The 22,727-nt window shown below is 27.4% G+C and overlaps 1 protein-coding gene across 1 annotated transcript; it reads right to left on the reverse strand.

Annotated features, from left to right (window-relative positions):
* Nucleotides 1–11,764: 11,764 nt before the first annotated feature.
* On the reverse strand, nucleotides 11,765–21,354 carry LOC114124802 (importin-5). Its single transcript, XM_027988171.2, has 19 exons — nucleotides 20,868–21,354; nucleotides 19,806–19,955; nucleotides 19,503–19,729; nucleotides 19,325–19,418; nucleotides 19,161–19,265; nucleotides 18,977–19,102; nucleotides 18,709–18,920; nucleotides 18,495–18,617; nucleotides 18,319–18,427; nucleotides 18,100–18,253; nucleotides 17,096–17,427; nucleotides 16,899–17,028; nucleotides 16,470–16,835; nucleotides 15,197–15,309; nucleotides 14,991–15,131; nucleotides 14,771–14,920; nucleotides 14,334–14,704; nucleotides 14,054–14,273; nucleotides 11,765–12,797 (listed from the first exon to the last, which is right to left on the reverse strand). Exons 1-19 carry the CDS (start codon nucleotides 20,952–20,954, stop codon nucleotides 12,708–12,710), a joined length of 3,300 nt encoding a protein of 1,099 aa, XP_027843972.1. The 5' UTR covers nucleotides 20,955–21,354; the 3' UTR covers nucleotides 11,765–12,707.
* Nucleotides 21,355–22,727: the final 1,373 nt, after the last annotated feature.

The raw sequence follows: 22,727 nt of genomic DNA on the forward strand, positions 1-22,727 counted from the left end.
TATGCATAAAAAATGGAATATTATAAAGCTAAGTAATTAAATAATAACATAACGTAAGTAACATCAACTTATTACTTATTCATTCATTAATAGATTTAATTAAAATATTTTTAAATTAACTACTTGTTAATTGTTATTTAGAGAATGTCTCATTTGTAATATTGTTGTATCCATTTTACAAACGTACAACATGTATAATTTTCATCCAGTAGTCACAATTTTATTTTATTAGTACCTAAGTTATTATTATTAGAGTTAATTGACAAATTTCCCAATAATTATCAAACTTAATAGTAAAAACATTATTTGTTTTTTTTTTTATATATAATAGACAATAGTCATTTTCGATATTTTTATTTGAAGTGGAGTATGAACATTTTTAAATTGTGTTATAAAATGTATAAATAGTTATATCAGATATCTCACAAAAAAAAAAATAACAAAATAACATAAATTAACAAGTTATGTCAGTTAATTTTTAATTCATATTCATATTAAAACCTACAACACACAATTAGAACTGCTGAGCATAAATGTATTATACTATACATGTATACGTTTGTAAGACCAAGAAGACACGGTTTACGCGGTTTAAAATATTGATGACATTAATAATCATTAGTTTATTTTATACATTCATATATGTAAAAATATATAAATTATATTATATTGCAAATGTTTAAGAATGATTGGCATATTTTAAAATTATGTAGTTTTCATCGTCAAGGTCCAATATTTATAAACTATGTATGGTGTATCCTTATGACTCACTACTGTATAATATTATTAAATACATCGTAAATTGTAATGCGCATGAACAATACAAAATGCCTTTATTACATTATACATTTTATTGTATAACTCCGATCAAAACATTTTAATTAGAAATCATTACGTATAGTAAACGTAAAATAATACTATTTTAATGTAAATTAATTATTCAATTTTTATCAAAATAACGTTAAATTATCGTTTACTGAGTAAAGTATAGTGTTGAACCTCAAAGATGGAAACTGGTATACACAATATCTTTGTATAGCTTCACTACTAAACAAACTCATTCAAACGATCACGCCTCGTTTTAATATAAAACAATAGAGTTACGTTAAACAATAAAAGCCAAATGGTTTTCCCATCATGGGATTTTGGAAATGGATCTGTCTTGGAGAATAATAATATAATAATAATTATCAGAAATCAATATGCCAGTCAAAGTAATTTCTATAGATCCCGAAAACGGAGGTCTTTCACTTACCCAATTATAAAATATGTATATTAACCCATTCTTATATATTCCATGGTATTTAAATAATATCTATGAGGGTAAAAACTATTATACTGATTTGATATTTATTATATTTAATTATAATATTTATTTTAATTTTAAAATATTACAAACTTCATCTTCTATAAAAGTTGTAGGTAGGAATATTATGAATTATTATTAATTTATCTAATTATTAGTGGTAAAATACAATAGAATAATATAGCATAATATTTCCTAAATATTATAATGATGTACATGACGTATGGATATTTTTTTTTCGAGACATTCACAAAATCCATCAAAATCACTGAAAATTCCTAAAATGACCTGTCTAAAGTATGTTCCTACCATATGTATCAAATTTTGACATTATAAAGGTACTCTATATAAAAGAACTAAGTACTACGTTATAGTGCATTTATACGGTTCCGGGGTGCTAATAGAAAAATAAAAAAACACCGAAACAAATGGCTCTTCCTATATATATTATATTGTATGTACCGCATAAAATTTAAAACTGTGCAAAATAACCTTTAGTATTATGTTTGGTTAAATTTTACATTTATACAACAATATTTGTATACACGACGTAATAATATATATGTTAATATTTTTCTTTCACACCGATTTGGATATATTCCCGGAGGTTCCAGCTGCAGTATTCCTGCATTCACATTAAATAATTCTAGTGGACACGACACGAAGAAAATAAAAAACAATAACCCCTCGATTTTTTTTTTTTTACTACAAAGATGATACACGCGAGTCCTTCGTTTGCGTGCCAAACAGTTTAGTTTCGTGTACGCGGAAATAATTTGGTACGCAGGACTCGAAGCAGTGACCTTATGATCAATAAAAAAAAAAAAAAAACTTATAAATGATCCGTGAGTTTTTCAAACTATTTATGTATTTATATACACACACGTGTCAAAAATGTGTGTATCCTCTGCCCATTTTAAGTGAATTCTTAGTAACCATTTGCCCTGCAATAAATTGGATACAATACTCGCCGTCGGTATTACGACGTATATAGTGTACACATACCTTTATTTTATTATTCTACGACAATGCGTGTGACAATAATCGAACAAATTGAATATTTTTTTCTACACAATTTAATATAGTTATTAACGTGACGCTGTTTGGATATATTATAAACAAGTGAGTAGGTACTCCCATAGTGCGTCACCACTTTGTAATCGATGTTAAGTCGTTTATAGTTTCTCTAATAAATACGTTCTTTTATTTGTATCCCAAAAAAATAAGTAATTGACACGATATGGGTTCAGATCTGGTTGTCTAGGCTTACGCAGACGGTCGGCACTGGTAAGTTTTTTTGGTTTAGGATTGGACTTCATGACAAATATAGGGAATATTTATTACCTATTATCTATAACAATTGATATTTTTTAATGGGTATATTCTGTTTACATGACCATTTAAGTAATAAATGACATTTGTAATTTCCAGACATGAAAACCTCGCTAGAACGAGAGCATCGGTGTCTGGAAACGCTAGGTGTTACGGAATGGGACCCACGATTCGTCTATGAAAAATCTGTCTAGCTGTGGACCATCGTCGAAGTTCGCTAGTTTACGGTATTTCTTGGCGCCTTTCGGACTTCGGTTTGGCAACCGGCTGTGTACGGCTCAGTGATCACCTGCATGAATACGGTGTGTGTTATCCTGCGGCAAGGACAAAACTTGGCGCCGTCCATTGGTTAGATAGGCAATCAAACATGGTTCAGTCGTCGAATTCGGTCATAGCGTATTATTATAGCGCCTTTACGCTCATCGTGTCGTGTCGTCCATAATTTAATGTGTTAATAGCATTAAACGTTTTAATTCGCCGAATACTGTGATTATATCTAGTTCAATGTATCAGTATTCAAAATGTAGTATATAATTTTAAGTTTGAGAAGAAGTGAGTGTTCTAAGTTAGTTACTTTAATTTGGTTTTGGTAATATGTATCGAGCTAGTCTTTTCTAAAAGAAAATTTCAAATTGTAAGAAAGTGGTTCGTAAGTTTTGTACCTATTAACAAATAATTAAAATCTTATTGATCTGGATCTGAATCTAGGTGCTGTAGCCTGTAATTTATCTTTGGATAATATTTTCATGATTTCTATGGTGACGTTGATATTCTATATTTTAAATTATCTGTTTTATTAAAATTCGATAGTTAACATCGACTTGATTGTGACGTACAACTCATGAAATAACTTAAATTTAAAAAAAAAACTATTATTACATAAATCTAAGGCAAAATTAAAAAAATCAAACATTTAAAATACTAACAAAAAAAACATTTTGAAAATTATGCCATATCAACAAGTAAATAGTAATATAAATATTCGATGAACATTTAAAACTCTACAATTATTCACTTTTGATCTACAAAAAGCTAAACATGATCTGCTGAGTGTAAATTTTCAATGTTACACACTTGTAAGGCTGAGACAACACATGCGGGTTTTGCGTCCTCTTAACTGCAGTTATCTGATCCTGTTTAAAGCAGACAATTAATATTTATAGCAGCTATTTCATCCTATAAACACAAAATCATATTTTTCGATTAATCCTGATTTACGTTTATTCCGTCGATGTATCGGACACTTTGAGTACATTCTATACGAAATGAAGTATATTTCTACGGAAGATATTTGCCACCACCATCAGTTACTCCTGAAATTAGAACATCATATTATAAAATTGTTTTTAAATTGGAACAATACTTAAAAGTTGATAGGTACTTTTACTTAAATAATATAATACGAGTAGGTATAATTTACTTTCTTCAACATCGTAATACTATGAATTTATCAGTTACACGGACGGCGGACGGACTTCAATCCTAATGAAATATAAATCAATTCAATAACTTTATTCAATATTAGTTTTTAAGTATACAACTAACATGTTCACTTAAATACATATTTCCATTGCAACAGATCACGTATGAAGAGTTTACATATTTTTTTTTTTATTAATTCCAACTAATTAAATAGTTCAAAGTATATTATGTATAAAAAAAAACTACATCTCAAACCAGATTTAATATCAAGAGTCTAAACGCAAACCAGTACCTACTTCAAAAATGCAATTGTAACAAGTTAAAATTACATTACAGGAGCGTGCTCACTAGGGGAATGAAGGTATCATATCCCCCCATGAACTTTTTTTCTTATGCATTTATAGATTTTGTGTCTATGACAATCAACAAAACAAAATACAATTCATCCCCTCATCCCTCCAATTTGGAAAAAGCTGATCACGCCCCTGCTACATTAATTTAATTTATTTTAATTTTGAAATATATACACATAAGATCGCATCGAATATTACATACCTATTTAGTTTTAACACTATGCGTCTATTTTACTTTTTTACAAGATAAAACTCAACACGATTGCACTATAAATAATAGTACGATTGCGTCACATATTGTTCTTCAAGGTACTGTTCTTGGACATCTTCTGTTTATTATATTTATATATATTTGTATATGTATGTATAAATAGTTTGATAAAGTCATACAGCATTAATGCTGGAATAATTTGTAATGCTAATGATACTACAATTTTAATTCATGATAAGACTGTAAATGTTTTGTATATGAATATATGATAAACGCAAATAAATAAAATATAATGTTGTAAAAGAAATTAAATATTGATTTGATAATAACTAATTAGAATTAAATCAAAATATGTTTACTTTAATATTAATTATTAACTCTGATTGAAAAATACGAGTTCATTCATTCAATCGTCAAAGTAGTTGTAATAATTATGTAACCTTAGAAAATTCAAATTATATTAAGTATCTTAGTCTCAGTGCGACTATCGCATATCTAAAACGGTGATCAAGCACCCCTTTCATGGATAATTAAATGTATTCACATATACTTAGACTTGGTACATAGTATGTGTAAAGTGAATAGGTACATTTTAAAATTCAAGTTTTTATACAGCCAATTCTAGAAAAATCAAAAACCAGATTAAAATAAACTTTAAAATATATTGGTAAGGGTACTGTCTGTCTGTACTAAGTTTTTTAAGTGAGCACCTGTACAATTTTTCGAGATAGCAGCAATAGATTATTAATAACTTACTTCCGTGGTGTAGAAGTAATTATTTATTTTTGAATGTTAATAAATGTGAATTTATGCGCTTTTATCTTATAAAAATTCAAATAAACTATTAATAATATTCTATTTCTAACTCTTATATTTTTTTTTACTTAGCCATTTTTACACGTAATTTACGAAAGGTTTTTGTTGTAATATCACTAATTTTTATTATCAATGCAAATAATAATAATAAAGAATTATTATTATCTATATTAACGACGACGCTATAAACGGATGCCGTGATTTCTATGATTCTGAATAGCATTGATTTATGAGAAGAAACATATTAATATAATTTTTATGTTATTTCTTTAAAAAGTGTAATTTAATTTATTTTTAATATAACTAGAATTACTAATCATATATTTATTTTTACTCGTTAAATTTAATTGTTATTAAGAATTTATATTATTATAAAAATGTACTATTATTCTTTTAAAAATTTAGAAATAATATTGATCGTGTCATTCACAAGTTGCGAAACGCTTTAAAGAAAATACAAATATTAAAGTTCTTAAATCTTTAAGCAATTTAGTATAAGAGATCTGTATCTGTATATATAGATATATATATATGATTAAGATATGTAGAATACATTAAATTTTTATAAATAAATTCCATAATGGAAATGCACTACACAAAAAATACACAATATACACTGTACAGTGTTGTTATAGTTATTTGTCAATTAGCAGATAAGATTTAGAGTGGGTAGTACCTTGTGTAGGGCAGAGACCCATAACATCCTAATAATCATTTACTATGCACACTGTCACAATAATGACTTACGCACGCACTTAAAACATTACCTATACCTAACTCCTTAAATATACACCACCACCGTTCCCCTTAAGTTATACTTAAAAATGACGATTTTAATCATATATGCTTATTATTAAATTATTTATAACAACTCAATTAAAACTCCCTAACAGAAACTATGCTTCACATATTTTTATTATTTGTATGTTATATCATTGGTAATATGAAATAACAGAAAAATATTAAATATATTTCTCCGATTTGTTGGTTTACTAAAAAAATATTTTATTATTATTAAATGTAAGTTATCATTATAATTGGCAATTATTAGTGTGTACCTAAGAAAGTCTTCAACAATATACCTATGTGTTAATATTTTGAAAAATGTGAAAGTTTATTTTAGTATTCATCTGTGTGGAACCCATTAAATTTAATGGTTCTTTATTTGGAGTTGTTAATTTCATATTGATATTATAGTTAGGTAGGTACTTTGTTTATGATTTAATTTTTAGATTCAAATGTATAATGTTTTATGCGTTATGCAACATAATATGTTTGCAGTTTTGTGTCAATAAAATATCGTTATTCGTTATGTCATTATTGTTATATTTAGCATTGAAGTGTAGTGCTTTTAGAATAATGTTTTATATTGTGTTTGTTAATTGTATTTGTTTTTGACATTAAAGAGAAACAGTTTTTATTCGTACAACTGTTTAGCCTGTTTGTTGGTATTTTTAATATGGAAATATAATAGACAATTTTTAAATTAATGTCTCATTTTATTTATATTAAAATATAAATTATTATCATACAAAAAATATTATTATTAATATTTATATTTATATACTATTCTAAATAATTCCTCGCACGGTAAATAAATTCTTGAAACAAAATAAGTTAACTTAAATTCAATATACCTATTACCTATTCCTACTTAGTATTTATTTATTATAATATCACATCTTTATTGTGTTAAATTTTTTTTTTTTTTTTTACTTAGTCATTTTTACACGTAGTTCACGCGAAGGGTTTTTCTTGTGATTATAATATATACTTAAATAGTCCGTAGTCGTCAATAGGTATATAGTTAATTATAACGGTTTTTGGAAAAAAAAAGCACATAGGGTAATATACAATATTGCTATATTACTCTAAGGAAAATACAAAAGACTCATTATGTCGCTGAATTCATTCGTGAAACCGTCACAAAATACTTCACGATCACAGTGAACAACTAAACACAGCTACAGAAGACCATACGCAGGTGACGGCAATGTCGACAACGTTGTCGACGGAATAACGGAGGATCCGGTACACGCGGTGTTGGAAACGTTGACCGACGAAGACATATCGTCGTCGGAAGAACCTGATGCGCAGCCGGTCGAGTGGACATCACTCGATCAAGGAACGGCCGCAGCCGTCCATTCCGATGATGATACTTCGATGTTCGATAGGAGACGAAATCCGGAAACCGGATGCAACCGCACCGCAACCCACTAAGTTAATACAATGTATTGTGTTGATATTACATTGTGTTGACGTATTAAACTATTGCCTATTGCCAGTATAAATTTGAAAATCGTTCATAAAAAAAATCGTTTTTTTTTTCGAATTATTGAATGTATTATACAGATAATATATCCAAAGGTCATAATCGTAGTTGATACTAATTATTATCATAAGAAAAATAAACGATGTTATTACAAAGGGTTAGCATACGGTGTGGACTGTACGAGTACTTAATATACTTGACGATTTTGATGTAATCCTTTTTGTCTAAATTAGTAAAAAATAATTGAGGCTAAAGTATAAACTTTTAGATATTTCAAGATAAATTTATTCTAGTAAATCTGGTCATCTGGATAGTATTATTAAGTAATTTATGAAAAAAATGATACATCTATATTTAACTATTGATTCTAAAGTAGGTGGCAATTTGGCATATTATGACGACATCTTTTAATAGTTTATCAACCATACCGGCTTTAAATTAAATTTTTAAGTATTTTGATTTAGCTAAAAAAATCTTATGGTCATTTATAAAGAAAAAAACTAAAACGTTTATTTTAAATGCATATAAATAGCCTTAAAATAAGTGGAATATTTTGAAAATAAAATTATCTAAAGAAAATACCAGTCTAAACACTAGAGAAAGTTTCAATATAGTATTCATGACTTATACTTTTTAAACTTTAACAAATACTGAAATACTTTAAAGTTAAAAGTTAAGATCATTTGAGGATAAATCGTTATCGATTCGCAATTTCATGAAAATGTAAAATTCAAGCGCTCATAACATTTTTTAAAAAATTATATTAGTAATTTTTCGTAAAGATTTCTGTTTTTCCTTTATTTATTTATCCCGATCATTTTACAATACTACCATTTTAAATACTGAATATATTTAATTTTGACCCCTTTACTTAAGTACAAACTAGATATAATTTGCCAATAAAAACCACACTCAATATTTAAAACCAAATTATAATTTTTACTATTAATGGTATATAATATATACATTATACACACACACAAAAACACATCATTGCGAAATTAATACGATATTCATCTCCAGCTCAGAATAAAATCTTTTAAGCTTTTCAATTAATATTAAAGAATTAATTATAAGGATGTAAATAATTATTCTATAGCACCTATATAATAAATATGAGTATGAGACACCTAAATGACACCTACCTTAGCTTCTAAAGTTACCATAGCTTTTAAAAAATGTAGGAGTACTACCATTTTGGTCATATAATTACTAAGTAATATTTTAAATTAGTAAGCACGGCCTTTGCACGTCAGTATACTTTCTTTTTTATGATTGCTCAATAATTAATATACTGTAAAATATTTATTTCCATTTAATTTCGTCCAAATTTTGAATTTTTTATAATCGGGCGTTCTATAGACGAATTTTCGTGATTTTTAATCACGAAACTTTAACAATGACAAATTATTATGTTACGTTTATCATAAGAAAACCTTTGCTTATAGTATAGGCAGTTATTTAGATGGTGAAATAAACCCACTTCCCACACATTCTTCGACGATTCCTCAAAGTTAAAATATAAAAACTATTTTTTTTTAATGTTATTATAATTGGAGTATTTTATGAAGAAATATTTTAGTTCCTGCAGCCATAATCCAATAAAATCTCTGACTATGAAACATAATATAATTCAAAGTTCTGACTATTTGTTGTATTCTAATACCGCTCGAGATAATTTGTATTTAAATGAAATACTATTCGTTGAAAGCTACTGTCATACTTATTAAATAAGTCATATTTAAAGCATCAATAGTAATAACAATATAGCTATTGTAATTTGCAGTACACTTAGAAACCGTAATTAGGAAGTATGTATAATAGATAAATGCCTAATTTATTTATCATCGATATATTACGTTCGCTAAATGCTCGTTCGTGGGTAGACGACCCATAGACAAGTATTATACTAACGGGTAGACCGTAGGCGGCACGTTTTAAAATAAACACGATTTAAACCACATGCGTTTTGTTTGCTATAATAATAATACTGTAAGTGCACGTATACTGCTAGTGTAGAACAGAAACTTTTACTGTATAATAACGGTCATCGTCAATACTCATTATCGTCATAATTTATTATTTTCACAATGAATATAGTGCCTTAACACAATATTTAGAGATCTTAGTTGTTATTACTGCTACCCAATTAACTTATCTACAAGAAATAATGTAGGTACTCATAAAATATGTGATCTCACCAACTAAAATAAAATACTTAATTGGATTTTCATCACGATCGTTAAAAACGTTGAAGCACCTGTACCTATATTCCACCGCATTGGCATTATAAATGATTTATTCCGTATTTCTGTTCTACAAAAGTGTCGATTTCATCATGCAAATGGCGGACTTCGATTTTTGGCCTAGAGATTAGTAATATTAAATAAATGTTTTTAAGATTTTATTAAATAGGCAATAGAAATATTATAAATAGGCACATTAAATAATTATTGTATGCATTTAGTATTTACCAATGTGAAATCTTTTAAGATGATGTCGTAAGTAAATCTTCGTCTTACTAGTGCCTATGCAGTAACGCATATAAGTACTTCAAGTACTTACCTACCTATTTATAACAATGTATAGATACATCTTGAAGAATCCATTTTACTATGTTATCTGAAATAGGTACTTAAGTGATTTGACCAGTTAGGTATTTATTATTATTTAATTAATAAATATATAAATGCAAGAATACGGATTATCTCAACTCTAGAGCCCCAAGAAGGTTTTTTATGATAGGTGCTTTAATTTTTATACAAGAAATGAGTTTTTCGAAATGTATATTAATCTACTTACGTCCTGTAAAGTATAATTTTTAGAAATCTTTTTACTCTGCTATATAGGAAAAACATCGCAAGATAAATAATCAGGTTTTAAAAATGTATTAAAACTTATGACATTTATTTATGCTTTATGGTTCTCGAAAACATTAAGAAAATAAGAAATATATTGATATTTAGTTGTTAACCATATAATCTAGTCTCATAACACATGTACCTACTTGTATTATAATTTGTTCGTTTATTGCATTACAATAAAAAATAAACTATTTTATTCAACTAGGTACCTTATACTAATATAGTTAATTATTAAGTTTATTTGGGATTTATAAAATTATATCTTATAGAACTTAATAAGTACAATCCACTAAAACTTCATTGAAAAGTAATCTTGCCTAAATCAAGGTCCAAGACGCATGATGATAAACGTACCTACCTACATAAATTATTTATAAAAACAGCATAAAATACTAAATATTTGGAAACTAATACAAATATTACTATTTAGTCTTAGTATACAGAAGACTTTTGCAAAAAAAAAAAAAACAAGATAATTTACCTATTAATTGTAACAAGATAATAATTATTATAGGAAAAACCTATAATAATCCCCTTGTGGAGTAGGTACTTTTCCGTGAGTAATAGGTCACTGATTCTGTAATATATAATTTGAATTCAATGATAAATCAAATAGTATACATAGAAAAATGATTTGTTAATCTATCAGCCCATATTATTATTTGTAGGTATACTTTATAAGGATATTTTACAATAATGTATTTTTATTGCTATTAGAAATTTATTTTTTTATTTTTGATATTAGGTTCAACTAATTTTTACCAATAACAAATCGTATATTATTTTTTAAATAGGTCTGAGATGAGATGATGAGGTAGACGTTTAGAAATATTAGGTGGAGGTTCAAATAAGAACCGTGCAACCAATTGAGATGGATCTTTGACAAGATGGTCCTGGCACTCCTAATAACCAGAAAAGTCAACACTGGCTCTTATAATTTTTCCATAATATTAATTTTAAATTTTACTATATAATTGTACATTCATTAATATTGTCAAAACTGCATTGAATATTTGAAATAATGCAAACCAATATTTAGTAATGGAAATTCATAAATACTGCAGGTGAGTTACATTTCTAAAAAATTTCTCCAACACAATATTAAAAATAATATATTTTGAGAACATTTATAAACAAATCTAAGATACTGTGAAATTTGATTCAACCATAGTAAGCACAACATCCACGTTAATCTTAAAAATTGATTTTTTTTCATAATTCACATTTTTAAATAATTCAACATTGCATTAATAAATTAAACTCAAAGTAATCTTCTTATTTCTACAAAAATATATAATATAATCATCTAGATGGTACTCTTAAAGAGAAGCATAAACAATCAATTGCTACCAAATATTTTCTATTGTACATAGATATTTTGATAGAGTTAGATCAGTAGTTCTCAACCTTTTTTTATTAATGTCACCTTTAACCACTAGAATCTGCATCATCAAAATAATAAAAAACTAAGCATTATATTTAAAAATAATTCTATTATTAAAAAAAAAATACAGTACACAGAAAAAAAACGTTCAAAACATGATATTAATAGGAATAAAAAAATATGATTTTTTTTTTGCAAAAATGTATTTATTTTTAATTTTTTTCCTTTTCTCATTGATTTTTTTGTGTCATCCTGGTTGAGAATTACTGAGTTAGATGATAACAATAATGTAACATGTTACTAAATCTGAGGGAAAAATAATAAATTAGTGTACAATTTAGTTTTCTAATTCGGCATGAAAAAATATGTAATTATTGATTGCTGGTTAAATACAGTAAATATTATTTAACATAATAAAATAAAATTGTGAGTATAAAGTGTCATCAATGATAACTGGTATTTAAGATCTAAAATAAGATTTAAAAAAAAAAATGTATATTACAAATGTTGCAGTACATATCAATTTAAATCTTGCAATGTTTAAAAGTTTTTAACATTAATTTAACTTCAATTTTTAAGAGTATTAAAATTCAAAATATTTTTAATACATCTTCAAAATTATTTAACTTTGTTACTATATAACAAAAAATAACAAGTGATGATATAAATTAAAAATAGTAGAAGCGGGGTTATAATAAGGATTCAAATTTGTCACAAAAATAAAACATTAACGGGTAAATGTTAAAATCAATTATTAGTCATTAGAAGACTTTGTAACATCTTCATCTGTTCCGGGTTCAATACAGCTAAAGATGCATTAAATAGCTCTTGGTTTGCCTAAAATCATATAATAAATAACAAAATAATTAATTAAAATTGAATATCTTAACACTTATATCAACAATAATCATAATTTAGAAATAAATATTTTATCATCAGTCGTCACATATTCACATACAATTTCAGTTGTACTTTAATAGGTATTTGGTCTATTTTAAGATTTTCACATTTACTATACATGACCAATTAATATTTTATGTAACTATCCAAAAGACGAGATTACATTTTTTTTAAATTGAAAAGTACATAATATATCTTCATGGAATATTCAGATTGTACTGAATTGTTTTTTGAAACAATTATTTTTAAAAAAAATAATTTTTTGTTGATATGGCACATTAGCACAAGATATTTTTATTACTAGCATAGAACACACATACCATCTCTTTTAGTCACTTATCAACAGTCTCTCACCTTATGTCTGTTATTATTTGTAAAATTTAATCTACCAAAATACTTCTTCAATTTTATATACTTGTATGCCTTTTACTGGGTACAAGATCCAGACTATAAGAGGGTGTTAATATCCCATTCAAATAACACAAGGTCCTTGTATTTTTAAACTTTCCCCAATTTTCACAGTCAGATATAGAACAAATCTTTACATTAACACCAAAAAAAATAATAGAATTTTCAGAAGAAAAATGTTAATTTTTAATATAAAATAAAATATTGTGATAATGCTCAACTTTATATTGCATAGTTAGCAACTGTTTTAAAAGTAATAATAGAGAATAAACACCTATTCCCAGAAAGATGCTCAACACAAATGTTGCTAATGGTTAAGAACATACTACCTAGATAAACAAAATCATGAACAGTCAATGGAATATGCTGTTGTAAATGTGACATAATAAGTGCACAATTAAAACAAAAAGTTTTCCTTGAATCAAAACCAAAATTCTTGAAAAAGATTCTCAAATATTTAGTTTATAAAAGAAAACTTAAATTTAATTAAAACCTATGGTATAAGTTTAGTTACATCTATAAATTTAATAAAACAGTAGGCATTTTTAAATTGTGACTTTCTGGATAACTTTTATATTTTTTAAACCTAAAATAATTGATTAGTACGCTTGATAAAATAATTACAAATTGTTTGATATGATATGGATAATAACAAAAGAATCTAAGACTTTTAGGCAAGATTAGAAAAGAAATGAAAAAAAATTGGTAAAAAAATGAATTAATTGAAAAATGTATATAATTTATATAAAAGTCTATTTTTATTATACAAGTTAACATGTAATTACCTGTATTCCTTTAACAATCATAATCATTTTCTGGGCAACAGCATGTGACCTGTCAATTGCATCTCGTACAAATGCTTCAGCAATTATCTTTATTAAAGTAGGGATATTAGAATTGTTTGGTCCTAATACCAAAGGATGGTGGTTTTCGATGAGCTGACACAGGTAACCATATACAAAAGGAGCTTCATCAGTATCTTCACAAACCGGTAAGTGGCACAGCCTAAAAACATATTGATAATATTTTAAACAAAATTATGGAACAATGATTTTTTTGTTTTACCAGAGAGGTAGTATGTCATTAACATTAATAGCTGAACTGTTGTATTCTAATATTTTAGCAATAGCTGATACAGCATTTTCAGTTGCACTTATGTTTTCAGCAGATCGGGATTCACTGTTGTTGATCACTTGTAAAAGGTATGGCATGATTTCAGCACATACACCAGCAAAACTAGGTCCTCCACACATGCCTAACACTCCACAGCCATAAATAGCTGCCTGACGAACTTCACTGTTAACATCCGTAACATATCCAACCATAGGTCGTAAAAAATATTCTTGATATTTAGCACAACCCGGTCCACAAAATTCAATAAGGTCATCGAAGACACAAAGACCCCACTGATGATCGGATGCACTCTTATCAGAATCCTATATAAATATTATAAAATTTAAAAAGTTATAAATATGAAATAAATGAACATAGTAAAATCTTACCAATAATTTAGCAAATTGATGTACAATAAGATCAAAATACTGGAAGAAATCTGTTTTAAAAGTGACAAAAAGGGCATGCAGAATGTCAGTCATTTTGCTTAATTTGTAGACATCATCAGTATCTTCCAAAGCTAGTCTTTCTTCCACAACCTAATAATATCACAGTTTATATTAAAAGTTAACAATAATAAATAAACTGAAAAATTGCATCAATTTGTACCTCATCATAATCTTCATCTTTACGCCTTTCTAAACGTTGAATTTCATTTTCAAAGTGAGAATTTAAATTTTTTTCCAAAGTATGCAATAGATCTTTCATCCATTTATCTGATAAACATCCTGTTCCCAATAATTCTATGCACTTAAAATTACATTTAAAAGTAAATATGATAATTGAATTACATTAAAATTATAATTGTAAATTACTTTTCCTAGTGCATCATACATCTCAGCACTAACATCTGGTTCAGGTTCAGATTCAATAGCTTGCAAAAGTTCGGGACAAATATAACCCCACATATGTGTCAAATATTCTGATCCTATTATAAACAAAATAATTTATAAATATTAAAAACTAGCCAAAAGCAAGTTGGACTCGCACACGAAGGGTTCAATACCATTATCTATAAAAATAGTAAAAAAATCATGTCTGTTGTATGGAAGCCTCCCTTAAATATTTGTTATATTCTGTTTTACAGTATTTGTTGTTATTGCAACAACAAAACAACAGAAATACATCATCTGTGAAAATTTCAACGATGTAACTATCACAGTTCATAAGATACAGTCTGAACGGTCAGCGGAGTCTTAGTAATAGTCTTACGGTTTACCATTTAGTACGGAACCCAAAAAAGGATCAAACACTTTACTTGATACCTTTACACGCTATCATATCATTTTAAAAATTTAAAATAAGACAATTCACTCAAATATTATACACAATGCTATTTATATCATATATTTATGTCCTCTTAAACTTAAAGGCTAATTATAAAACATATTTTCGAATATATACTTTTATTTTTTATAAAACTATAATCTATTAACATAAAGGAAGACGTTTAGTCAACCATTCAAATAAAATATTATATTAAATATAAAAATATAAGTACATTTTTGGAAAATACATGATTAGTACTCAAAAATTAAAATTTATAATTAAAAAAACTGAGAACCGTGGATACAGAAAATTGCTGATCACATTTTACTTAAAGTTGAGTCATTGGCAATATAAATACTATGAATAAATGGTACACGACCAAGGGGAAATTTAGATACTGCACTGGTGAGGAAAAGTGATTATGAAATAACTTAATAAAATTACGATTATTTGTAAAATTTAGTTATTTAGTATCACTAAAACATAAAAAACTGTTAAGGTCTTTAAAAGGGTAGAGGAGGGGGGTCATGAGATTTCAGAAAATTTACAAAGGGGACATTCAATTAAAAAAGGTGGGAACCACTTACTATACATACCGTGCTACTAAGTAGTTTATTTATTTTTAGCCTATTATATAAATTTGAACGTAACTATTCAACGACTCGATAACATATTGATTATTATTAAAAGGAAGAAATAAAAAATATTAATCTTTTTTATTTCTTCTAGAGAAGGCAATAAATAAGAATCACTCCATTGTTGATATCAGGCAAAGAAAAAAATTAATGTATAATATAGATGAATTAATTTTTTACATACCTCTGATTTGTGCACACTCTAAAAGACTAGGCATGCTTTGAGCTGCAGCAATTCGAACATTATCGTGGAAATAAAATTTCAATAAAGGCACCATAAGTTTAACAACATCTTCTGCATAGGGAGCAAAACCAGTTTTCAACTCTCGTGCATAGCATACAAGCATTTCACAAGCTGATGCCTTGTCTTCTAGACCTGAAGTTCTAATACCAAAGTTTTGTTGCTCTCCTAAAGGTACAAACTGCCACTCATTATTGTCAGTCATATTATTCATGTCATCATTATCCAGTAATGCAACTTCAGGTTTCAATGAAGCAGCAGCCATTACTGGACCAATCACCAAAGGAAGATACTGTTCAAATTGAGGACCTAATAAGTTGTTTTGAATTAGTAATTAAAACTTAAAAAAGTGGTTGATTAAATAACACATACCCATCACTTTACACATTCGAGCCCATGATGATATTAAGTATGAAGTTTGTGGATCATCTTCCGAGAGTTTTTCATCTTTGTTATGAGTTGCCAACATTAAATCCATTATATCACTAGCATCCGCCAAAAACTATACATAAGACACAATTTAACACATTTCAATAAAATAAATATAATAGAATTTTTAATTAACTTACTTTCTCTTGACCAACAGCTAAACCTATCAAGCTAACACATTCTATTGTTTTTCCTCTTAACAGCTTTAACTCAGGAGCGATAGCATTACGGATGATTTCTTTTAAACATGGCATAAGATGGTCATAAAACTTAACAAAATCTCCTTCGCAAGTGTCAGCTACAGATGCGATAGTGGTTACCATTTGCTCCAATACTAATCGTCTACCACCACCTTCCACAAGATCAGCAATACGAGCTTGCAATATACTTTCAAGCTTTACCATAATCTGATCCATGTAAGATAAAAGTATTCTTTTTGGGCAATCTTCACAAAAGTTTACAAGTGCAGCGCCTAAAAATAATTTATAAATATTCATTGATTCATTATATTAAAAATAATTGCACATTTAATAATAAAAATAATTAAGAAAATAAATAATATATTACTAATACATATCTACAAACATGTAATTCAAATAAATACTAATATCAATAATTAAACATTTTTAAAACACAAACATGAAAATAATGAATTAGGGTAATTTATAATAATATATCAATACCATATAGTTATTGTTTAAGTGGAAAATTATATCATTTTTTTCTTTCTTATGAATCCATGATATAATTAACAAAATTATCTTAATATCCTTTTTTAAAATAATTTATTTATTCAAATTCTAATTTTTGATATTTTTAAAGTTACTGTAAGACCACACTTTCAAATTATTAAAACTACTTAAGGAGTTTTGTGGCATACAAACTTGTACTTCAAATGAGAAATGCATTTTTACCACAAATTATTAAGTGAATCATTTTTTTGAAAAATCTTAAGAATTTGAAGTACATATAATTGAAAATGTAAGTAAAAATGTCAAAATGCATTCATTAGAAGGCTTCTTAAAATAAAATAATTTGTATCAATATTATGTTTTTTACCAATTTTTTATACTTAATAATTTATAATTAATAATAACGTTGGAACTTTTAAAAAAAATTTTTATTTATGTATATTATAATTTACCTGCATGTGCTTGAACTCTAGGATTCAAATTATCTTCAAGTAAAAGTAATATAGCAGGTACAATTTTTTCATGGAATTTTTTTTGAAATGTGGGAGCAAAGTCTGCTGCCATTTGACCAATAGCATTGCACATGGAATATCTTACTCTAGGATGCTAAATAAATAATGACAACATTAAAGTGATAACATTGTTTATAATTATAACATTAAATTACTCACTGGATCTTGTAAAAAGTTTAAAATTCCATCCAAAATTTCTGGTAGCATAGGCAGCATTTGTTTGTGACAACCTTCACCCACAGCAGATATTGCCATCAGTGCAGCATGCCTAAAATATTAAAATATATAGATAACTACAAAGAAATAAAATATTTTTTAATTATTATATGTTCTACCTATACTTCCAATTTGGATTTGCCAACATTGATGAAACATTACTTAATATATGTGGCAACATTGTTTTACCGCCAAGACCACAAGCTAGTCTGTCCAGTGCAGATTCAGCTATAACACTCATACTTAAAACAAATAATACACAAATACATTAAATAATTTGAAATATTCAAATGAATATTAAGGAACTGAATCACCTTTACAAAGTAATAATACCTTTCTTGGTCAGTTTCATCCGGATCATCTTGGGTACCCCAATCATCATCATCTTCTACAGTAGCCATAAGCTCCAACACTTGTCTAATTAACTGAACAATATACTTAGACGATTCTTTACGCATCATTGCTGGAGCTGTTTCAGCTAATGTAACAACTACTTCAAGGCACATCTGACGGTATGATTCACTTGCCTCTTCGTTTCCAAGATACTAAAAACATTAAAAATATAACTCTGAACGATACTAACATAAAATAATTAAATCACCCTCAAACACATTTCTACTATATTAGGCAACTGAGATCTTAAAAACTTTGGCGCGTTTTCAGATAAATCGACCAATAGTTTAATCAACGAATCATCTACTTCAGCTTCCAAGCTTTCATTTGTTATCTATTAAAAAAAAATACAGTAAATTTTTGTTTCACTCAAATTTTTAAAAAAGTCTTACTCTCATCATGTTTGGTAATAAATCAGTAAATTGTTTTTGAATCTCTATAACTTTGTCATGGTGTAATATGAAAGCACAAATTGCTTTAACAGCTTGTATTTGGACCTATAACAAAATGAATAGGTGAAATTCATAAGCAACTAATATAATATACTAAGACTTACATTTGAATCAGGTACATTTAATGATTGCTGAAGCATTTGTTTTATCACAACCAAATAGTTTGATTGTTGATTTCCAAAAACACCAGGTACATTTCTAATAAAAAAAAAATTTTAATTAACCATAAAAAAAGGAATAAAAGACAAATCTTAATTTAAGTAATTAAAATATTTTACTAACGTGAACATTCTAAGTGCAGAGTCTTTCATATCATTTGAAGGAGAATTAGCACATTGAAACAGGAAATTCAAAAATTCTGGCCAACTGTTATTACCATCTTCATCCAACTGATTTCTAGCTACCTCGGAAGCAACATCACACATACGTCTACGTAATATGTCATTTTTTTCATTGTTTACACTTAATAACAAATTGTCTTTAAACTGTTTCTGATTTTCAGGTGACAACTATTATATTAAATATTATAATAAGTTAGTAAAAAAACAATTAAATTCATACATGAAAGTAAATAAAAGAACTAACGGGAGAATAAAAATCCATAAATTCATTGGCCATAAGTCTGCGCAACATTACGGCTGCCACTTGTTTTTCATCTATATCACCAGCTTGATTTTGTACAGCATTGAATAAATATGATACTTTTGTTTCTAAAGGTAACGCTTGATAAGTTTCCTAAACAAAATAAAAATATGGTTTTATGATTTAAGCTTAAGTAAAAAATAAAAAAACGAACATATTTTAAATATAGGTACCTACTATCAATACATATATTATACCAACTATTAAGTAGGTACCTTATTAATTATCTTAGAAAAATCTATTATAAATTTATTATAGAGATAAAAATTAATAGGACAATTTAAAAATACTAAAACAAATTTATTGAATTCATTTATTTCTGAAAAAATATTTAATGAAAATCATTTAATTACCAAAGAAAAAATTAAAACCCAAGTACAAAGAAGAATTTCCACTACCCTATATTTTCATTTATCACATAAAGTTGATTATAGTTTGACTTGCAACTATTTTTTTTTTTTAGGTTTTTAAAAGAATACAGAATAAAACAATTTAGAGAAACCTGGCTTAAATTAGTCTAATCATGAAACTTCAAATTCAAGTTAAAGAATTGGTATCATGCTTTAAATAATATTAAATGAATTATTGAAATAAAATCAAAACAAATGATTTATTAACATTTCTACTAAATCATAACTACCTATGAACAATTGAGCAATAACTTTTAACACAAGTTATATAAAATAAATCTATTAACTTTAGCCGTACACATACATAAAAATCAACAAGTAGTTGATGGATATCAATACTTATACTCAAGACTTAAACTGACAATGAACAGAAACATTACAGAGTTCAAAAGCAATCATGGTCTTGGAACACACATATATCAATACAAATCATTCAAAGAGTAAATTGATAAATGTATAAATGTATAGATAGACAAACAAAAAACCAAGGATTAGAGACAATTGAAGGACTTGACAACTGCACCCCCAATGAGGTCAATGCAGAACATTAGCCATCTATTCTGTTACCGACCTACAGTAAAAAATATAAATTTACCTCGGCGGTCTGCCGCACATTATTGTCAGTACTCAGCAAACTAGTGAGTATTTGATGGAAATCACCCATATTGTCGCCTCCTGCCATGATTAATCTAACTCGTGATAGTGCTCTCGGTTCCTGTCGAAGTTGTTACGATGTAAACCTCGTAACTGATGACACCCGTTGGCGCGTACTGTTGCCGGTGAACGGATGGCCACTGATGACAACCACGAGTTGGTTATTACCGGTTAAAACGCTATGCCTGTCTTCGCCAATCCGGATTTGGTTCGGACTTCGTAATGCGTACTCCGTTCTGCAGGGCCGGCGGTGCGTTTACGAATTCTGAACTTTAATCGATCTTCTATCCTTTAGCCTCTACTCTTACAATCTGAAAGTCTGAAAATCAGTTGACTGTTGAGGCGTTGAGCGCAAAAATGTGAGACCACAATCCACGATAATAATGGTTTGGTTACGAATATAATGTCGTTCGTACCTTACCTTATACCAAGTAATTAGTATGAATAATACCGCGGCATATCGCAACGGCGCAGGGATGTCCAACGTGCGTGACAGTGTTACTACTGGCTCGCCATGTTCGATGACGACCATTGTACAAGGTACGCACTGGGGCAGTACGGTAAATCCTGATAACCACTGAATCAAACTGAATTCAAGGTCAATTTATTAATCATATTATTCTGCAGCTGATAATGTTTGCCGCGTCCTTGAATATAAACATTTGAACCAAGGTGAATTGAGTGTATGAGATGATTCATGTCTCGCGATATGAGTCATTGTCATAACAAATAAAGTATTAAATTAATTAAATCATTATCTGTCACGAATTATCATGAATTTTAATAATTGTATTATTTTTACTCTTACTCTACTCCTATACAGATATATATCTAGAAGACAATGTCGTCCCTACGCAGTGTTCGATCAATTGCCACCCACTGGTAGAAGTTTTAAAATCACAAAGGATTGTCTTAATTACATGAATACTAAAGTGGTTCGAAATGGTCTGTTCTACACGAAAGTACGAAACTAAGAAAATCTAATTTCATTTTAACCTAGGTACTAAATAATAATCGATTTAATTACGCGATATAGATTTTAAAAACAAATTTGGATTTCTTGTTTTTTATTACATTATACTTATATCCTATAAGTAATTTATTTATAAATGTACTATCTATTAACTTTTACCTAAACGAATTAAAAACGTTGAATTCCTTTTTGTTTATTTAAAAACTAACAAACACTTTTTCAGATAAATAAATAAGAATAATTGTTCAATGTCCATAAGATAAAACTGATTAAAATATGTATTTTAAGACATCCAAATTTGTTATCGTTATATAAATTCATAAAACTTCTAGTTTAAATACCATGAGTTGAAATAATTGTAACAAAAAGATTTATCGACTTTATTTAACTAGATAACTAGTATTTAAAAAAATGTATGCCTCTTGTAGTATGATTGCTAGTTATGGATGGTAATTGTCAGATATTATTAAAACTGATGGATGGACATTTTTTTCATTATTATTACATTGTGCACCGAACCAATATTAATAGATTTACATCATAAAAGTTGAGTTGCCATAGGGCTGGCATAGTAACATCCTTCTTTAAAATTTCAGGAAATATTATAAATGTTTTCAGTATTTTGTAAACATATTATTTACACATTACCTAAATTGTAAGCTAGGTATACAACAAAGACGTATTCATTTACCACATGTTAAATTGTTATTTGTATGAAATTTGCTACTAAAATCTAAAATTGTATATCATACTCTAGACATCAGTGATGAAAAATTAAATAGTTAAAAACCAAAACATAAAAAAATAATAATAAAAACTAATAGTTTA

This window comes from Aphis gossypii, chromosome 2, assembly GCF_020184175.1.
Source record: "Aphis gossypii isolate Hap1 chromosome 2, ASM2018417v2, whole genome shotgun sequence".
NCBI lineage: Eukaryota > Metazoa > Arthropoda > Insecta > Hemiptera > Aphididae > Aphis > Aphis gossypii.